The sequence below is a fragment of the Misgurnus anguillicaudatus genome, chromosome 12, assembly GCF_027580225.2.
Source record: "Misgurnus anguillicaudatus chromosome 12, ASM2758022v2, whole genome shotgun sequence".
Lineage (NCBI taxonomy): Eukaryota > Metazoa > Chordata > Actinopteri > Cypriniformes > Cobitidae > Misgurnus > Misgurnus anguillicaudatus.
The window spans coordinates 8,960,881-8,967,715 of NC_073348.2; the positions used below are offsets into that span (position 1 = coordinate 8,960,881).

The following is a 6,835-nucleotide window of genomic DNA, read 5'->3' on the forward strand; positions in this document are numbered from 1 at the left end:
ACTTTAAATGTCAAGACAATATAACAAGACAAAACATAAAATGCATTTAAATTGGCACACTTAAAATGCTAATAACTGATAACGGTTCATTGCAGTCTAAAAATTAGTATATATATCAGGTTTACTTCCGTAACATAACAACAAACATAAAACTTCCTATAAATCATCTGTTTTTATTTACAATGCAACAGCATGATATAAAAAAATGACTCACGTGAATTTGATCTGCTGATGCCATTGCTGAGTCCCAATTCGCCTACTTATACTACGACCTAAAAGTATGTACTGTTTTTGTGAGGAAAATGTACGTACTTTTGAGTGTGTAGCAAAAGAGTATGCAGGTTCTGGGACGTACTTCGATGACGTCATGCAACGTGAACGACAACGTGGTTGCCTAGTTACACACACCAAACGCAGGTCGTTTGTGAGGCGGCTGGTTATGATGTTCATGTGCAACAATGTGTGTAACGAAAGCTACTTATTTTAAAGTCAAAATAGTTAAAGTTTATAGTATAACTATTGTTTAACGTATTTTATGCTTATTTTATACTTATGTATGCAAATCAAAAATACTGCGATGAAAATGAACCATGCTTTTACTATAGTAAAAGTTTAGTAACCATATTTCTTAATAAAGTTAACATTTGTACAGCCACAGTATTACTACAAATAAGTCAGTGTGGTTAAACTATGATTAGTGTAGTAAAAGGTGTTTATTTTCATAAGGCTTTAAGGTATAAATCTAAGACAGAAACATAAAAAGAAATACATAAAAATGCATGACACAGTACTACAGCCATGGTACTTTATTTGCACAACATCAACCGAATATTACGACACAATGAAAGATAACTTTAATTAGGGTTAAACATTTGAATTCTTACACATAAAAGCTGAGGGCGCATCTCGGCTGCTGCGTCTGCTGCCATATTTACATCACCTCAAAGCTCCTCCCTCCCGCACGCAATGGGTTGTGGGCAATATTAGCCGTTAGAGTGTGGATCGATCTGCACTTCGAAATCTAACCGGAAATAGTAGACCATCCGGGTATCTTTGGGATACTCATTTCAACATACTACGTTTTGGGACGTACTAATTCTAGTTTCGAATACTATTTAGGACGGATAGTATGCGAATTGGGACTCAGCACATGTCTCAGTATGCGCACATATCAGTTATGCGCTCGGTTCTTTTTGGCACAGTTATGACGCCATACATATCAGTGAACACCCCTGACCACTCCATGAGTTTCACGTCTTTGTAAACTAAAGTTTAATGCATTTTATGAAGGATTGTTCCAGTGCACCTATACACCCATTGTAGAGGTGGGAGGTGATAGAACAAACAAAATTCAGTCAAAACTGTGCAATTTTATCATAAACAATCTGAAAACAGGGCTTTAAGTGTAAAATACCGAACTTGTCCTTTAAGTTGTTGGTGGCTATTTATTGAGTTAAACATGGTAAGGTAAAAATTTTATAGTCTATGTGTCTCTCTTGTCTTGGTTTCATAACCTAACATTTAGGGCCGGTTTCCCGGAGAAGGCTTATCCTAGTCCCGGACTAAAAAGCATGTTTAAGCTGCTTTAATTTAAAAACACCTTGTCCTGTTTAATTTTAACATTTTATTGACATTGTTTTGTCTTAAGATGTGCACCTGTAGTGTTTTTTGTAAGGTATCTTTGTAAAAACTTCTTAAATGATCTAATATTAATAAGGCCTAGTCCTGGATTAAGTTAAACCATGTCTGGGAAACTGCCCTTATGTGTACAGAAACTAACATTTAGTGTACTTCTGCGTATTTCACTCATAAAACAACATGCCTATCAGAAGAGAGGCTCATAAATATTAATTATTACAGGACAAAACGACCTGTTTTTAGCAGAGCTCCTGAAAGAGGAGCTGTAAAAATACATAGACATTGTTTTTGGTACTTCAACTGCAAATATATATTCTTAAGGACATCATAACCTAAAATAAACTCTAGATAGCTTAATATGTGACCTTTAATAAAAGCAGAATCCTTCTGAGTTATAATGGCATCTCTGTCAACTTGTAATACTGCAGTTGGGGTGGATTTTATTGCCCCTGTACATAATCTTAATGCTTTAAATTGTATCTTGTCCAACTCTCTTAGCAAACTAATAGCTGTGAATGGAAACACTATACTAGAATGTATCAACCCAATATACATGCTTTGCAAAACACAGAATTTTCATTTTTGGGTGAAGTATAACTTTAAGAATTAAGCAAAATGTTACAGTTTTGTTAAAATCAACATTTGCCACTTTTGAAGGGTGCATGCAAAAACCTAGGACTTCTAATTACTGTGCTCCTTTATAGCTCAGTTGTAGATGGATACAGTTCCTTTGGACGTGAAGTTGATGTGAAACTTGGATTTATAAAAAATACTAGCATACAAACCAAGGTACAAAATAACAATGAATGCTTTGTTTGAGCTGATCAGTCAAGTCCATCAGGTCCTCACACATTCCACCCTCTACATACTCGCATCTCATGCCTATAAAAATGTCATCATCAACCCCTCTATACACACAGCCACAACCTCACCACTCAGCCTCAAAATCTTAGGAAATTTCTCTATGATTTAAGGAGTAGCTACTACACTTTTAAGCTATACAATAGTTTATTCTTTCTATGTTGTTTTACTTAGTTTCTTTTTCTGTGATTCAAAGTAAGGGCTGTAGACGAATGTACAAATGAGTAAATGTTTGCAATGCATAAATTGGTTTGTAATGTAAAAACTTGTGTTTATTTGAAATAGTTTAATAAATACCTGAAATGTGATCATAAATGTTGTCTAATTATAAGAAATGGTCCTTTGTTCTAAGTGTAGGCATTTTGCCATGACACATGTCCAGGAGGAGACACAAAATAATCTCTTAGGATATCAAGTTGTTGCATAGCAGTGAGGGTGGGGTTACTTTTCCATCTAGCTTTCACACATTGCATGGCCCCCAGACTTTCTCTCCCCCATGCCCCCTCATGGATTTTATGGTCTACATCAGGGCTATTCAGATCTTACCCTGGAGGGCCGAGCACTACAGGGTTTAACTCCAACCCTGATCAAACACACATGAGCAAGCTAATCAAGGTCTTCATGATCACTAGAAAATCACAGGTGGTTAGGTTTGATTAGGTTTGGAGCTAAACTCTTACCTCCAGGGTAAGATTTGAATAGCCCTGAGTCGTTTCTCAATGTCAAGGACGGATCCTCGGAAGCCAGAATTTCGAGGATACTACATCATCGACGTCCGTCGAAGGACTGTTCCAATGTCAAGGATCCTCTGAATTTTAGTCAAGGACCGAGAAATATCCCATATACAGGAATGGATGCATATGTGTATCCTTCGTGCACTGAAATCACCCACAATCCTATGCGCGCAATGACGTGCACTTGCTAGCCTGTTCCATTTAACGTGTTCTCCGAATGCTTAAGAGGAGCCTCGTCTAGCCTCTGAAGGAAGTGACTTGTAAAGACTAGTCCTGCCAAGGAAGTATCCTTGACATTGAGAAACGGCCCTGGTCTACATCCACCCAGCCTGCCAGTGCTGGAGGCATGTAGGCTTCTGACTGTTGTTCACAAAGGAAGTTGTGAATATATGCTGAAGCCAAGGTAATCTTGGTTACACTGTCTGCGTGAAGTAGCATTGTGGCGCATGTGAGGGCATTTTCTACAACTATGTGCTCATGAAAGGTAGTAACTGTAGATCAGGGGTCACCAACCTTTTTGAAACTAAGAGCTACTTCATGGGTACTTAGTCTTACGAAGGGCTACCAGTTTGATACGCTCTTCTGAAACAGTGTTGCCAACTATTTTCAATGGAAAGTAGCTAAAGCTTGCTTGGAAAGTCGCTAAATGTCGCTAGATTACGTCATTGCGTCATTTGCATAACAGTGACGTCATCGCGTCGCATTTGTATTCTTACTACATTGGCTTACTACATTATTTCACGTTTCTCTTTCTCTCTGAACTGTCAAAATTTTTATTTTAAGACACATGAATGCTTGAAAATGTTTTCTCGTTTGTTTATCTGCTTATGTTCTCATAAAACGAAATGTGTTTATGTTCATGTTTATATGGCCAAACAGTCCAGTTTCAAAACATACACTGATAAATGATGGGAAACGTTGTTTTGTAGGTAAATAGCCCATTAACGCGTCAGCTCCGTATAGTTTGTCTGTTCTATATGTGCTGCTGCTCAGCTCCCTCAAGTACACTTATTTTATGTACAGTGATTCATTTTATTCAAAGACAATTTTACATTTACATCTCGCCATTAATGTAAGCCATTGCGGGATCCGCCTGCTCCGGCTTCCCGCATGCACGATTATGCCGTCTGGACGCGGATAGATAACCACTTCTCCTGACCTGACTGCAACTGGGAGAGACTCTGCTCTGCTGCGCGAGGACTAGACCGCCTGTGAATGCTTTGAGTCGGGGGTGGAGCCCACAGAAGCAGCGGTAGCTGCTCATTGAGAAGAGTGAATGTCACGTAAAAAGTTTCCAACAATGCCAGAAAAAGTCGCTAGATTTGTCGCTAGCCGCTTTTTTAAAAATAAGTCGCTAAGGGGGTCTGAAAAGTCGCTAAATCTAGCGACAAAGTCGCCAAGTTGGCAACACTGTTCTGAAATAACAAATTTGCTCAGTTTGCCTTTAGTTATACATTATTAATAATGATTCATGATACTTATATCTGAAGACACTTTAATCACGTTAATGATTTCTCACAATAACTATCAACAATGACAATAAGTTGAGAAACAAATATCAACATACAGCCATTTAATCTCAGTAATTGTTTTCAGATGATCACTTACATCACTATGTCATAAAAAATGTCCCTTTTAAAAAATCATGAACTATGTTGCACCATCTTTCAAAAAGTCAATTATGCACATTAAAGAACAATCAATCAACTTGCATATTTTTAAATAAATCTTGTCAAATTTTTAACTAATGACCAAATCTGTGGCATTTTTAACAAAATTATAACTGTATAACTTTTAAATTGAACACAATTCTTCAATATTTTAATTCAACTTCACCAAGGCACCAACAAAAGCTGGTCTCTGTTTCTTTGTTTAGTGAGAAGCCTGGCATTGCATGCTGTTCACCAGTGTATTGTAATCTGGTGTGTAACTTGACACTGCAACTGTGAGTGAGTCTTTCAGATGTGCATCAGTGATTCGTGTTCTGTGTTTGTTCTTGATGAAGTTCATGTCAGAAAATGCTGATTCACAGAGATACGTTGAACCAAACAAGCTAGCAACCTTCATAGCTGCTGTGCATACACCACTGTAGTTCTTTGTGTCAACAAGGCACCAAAAGTTTGGTGCAGCCTGGTAGGCTTTGAGGTGGAGGTCATTTTGCAATGTTATAATTTCAATCTCCACTGCTCCAGCATCCAAGTTGAATGTTGCAGTTAGTTGCTCAGCACAGCATGTTGTGTCCACATTCATGAAAGGATTGGAAATGAACGACACGCATGGCTCAAGCTGATAAAGGTCACAAGACCTATTTTCAAAATCTTGCCCAAGTCTGTTTATGACTTCACAGTACTTTTCTGCAACTTTGTCAAATGTCTCAGATGCAGAAGCATTGTCTTTCAGCACAGACTGCACAGAGGGAAAGTGCAGCACCTTTTTTCTCTGTAAATCCACAGAGAACACACTCATCTTAGCTTTAAATGCATTTAAAGCACTTATCATATCAACAACAGTTTTACCTTTGCCTTGCAGCAGTTCAAGTTGTTTAGTTTCCCAGTAATGTCCGTCAAAAATGCAAGGTCAAGTATCCACTCTGTGTCCTCTAGCAGTAAGACGTCTTCGCCTTTGGACAGCTTGAAGTCTTTGATTTCACCCAAAAGTGGAAAAAAAACGAAGTAAAACTCGTCCTCTGCTGAGCCATCGGATTTCTGTGTGTAGCAGCAGGTCACCATATTCAGCTGACATCTCATCCAATAGCACCTTAAAAATCCTGTGCTGTTTTGCTTTGGAGCGGATATTGTTTATAATTTTTACAACGGGAGTCATCACGTGCTCAAAGCCGATCACTTTTGTACATAACGCCTGCTGGTGAATGATGCAGTGGTAATGCAGAAATTTTGGGAAGTCTGGGTCACCTTTACAGTGAGCGATGAAACCTGTATGTCGGCCGATCATAGCAGGGGCCCCGTCTGTAGTCACCGCTACCAGCTTTTCCAATGGTACTTTTTTCTGCACGAAAAACTCCTTCACTGTGTTATAAATATCAACTCCCCTCGTAGTTGTCTTTAAGGGCAGTAGTGCCAGGAGTTCTTCACTTGTGGAGAAATCTTCAAACACCATCCGGATAAAAACCAACAGCTGCGTTGTACTGGTGCTGTCCACAGACTCGTCGCACTGGATGCTAAACCACCTGCACTTCGCCAGATCCCGGTCAGCTGATCGACCAAGTTACCAGACATAGCTGACACCCGTCTAGGTATCGTAGATGGACCCATTTAGACGTTGGAAAGAGTGGAGATTAGATCGGCTCCATTTTTCTCATCTTTAAGGACAGTGTTAGCAATTATCATCATTGCTTCTTTGACAACTTCTCCATCTGAAAATGCCTTCTTCTTTTTAATCAGAAAATGTGTAGCTCTGAACGAGGCTTCGGTTGCTTTTTGTGACTTTTTCGCCGGCCTCGTGAAAAAAGACTGTTGTTTACCCAAAGCTGCCTTTAGCTCACGGGCTTTTTCTGCCCGTAGTGCACTTCGCGGTGGGTAGTGATCATGGTAACTTTTGTGATTCGTAATGAAGTGTCTCTCCACATTGTCCCGCTTTGCCAT

General features: G+C 39.0%; 1 protein-coding gene across 1 annotated transcript; it reads right to left on the minus strand.

Annotated features, from left to right (window-relative positions):
• Positions 1–5,105: 5,105 nt before the first annotated feature.
• Positions 5,106–6,835, minus strand: LOC141368889 (general transcription factor II-I repeat domain-containing protein 2-like). The gene is made up of 4 exons (XM_073873676.1): positions 6,715–6,835; positions 6,045–6,445; positions 5,750–5,938; positions 5,106–5,672 (listed from the first exon to the last, which is right to left on the minus strand). The coding sequence occupies exons 1-4, from the start codon at positions 6,833–6,835 to the stop codon at positions 5,106–5,108; spliced, it is 1,278 nt and encodes a 425-aa protein (XP_073729777.1).

Coding starts and splice junctions, on each gene's coding strand:
- LOC141368889 (XM_073873676.1), bottom strand. CDS start 6,835: ATGGCAAAGCGGGACAATGTGGAGAGACACTTCATTACGAATCACAAA. Junction 6,446..6,714: donor TGAGCTAAAGGCAGCTTTGG/GTAAACAACAGT, acceptor TTGGTCGATCAG/CTGACCGGGATCTGGCGAAG. Junction 5,673..5,749: donor TGAACTGCTGCAAGGCAAAG/GTAAAACTGTTG, acceptor GTGGATTTACAG/AGAAAAAAGGTGCTGCACTT.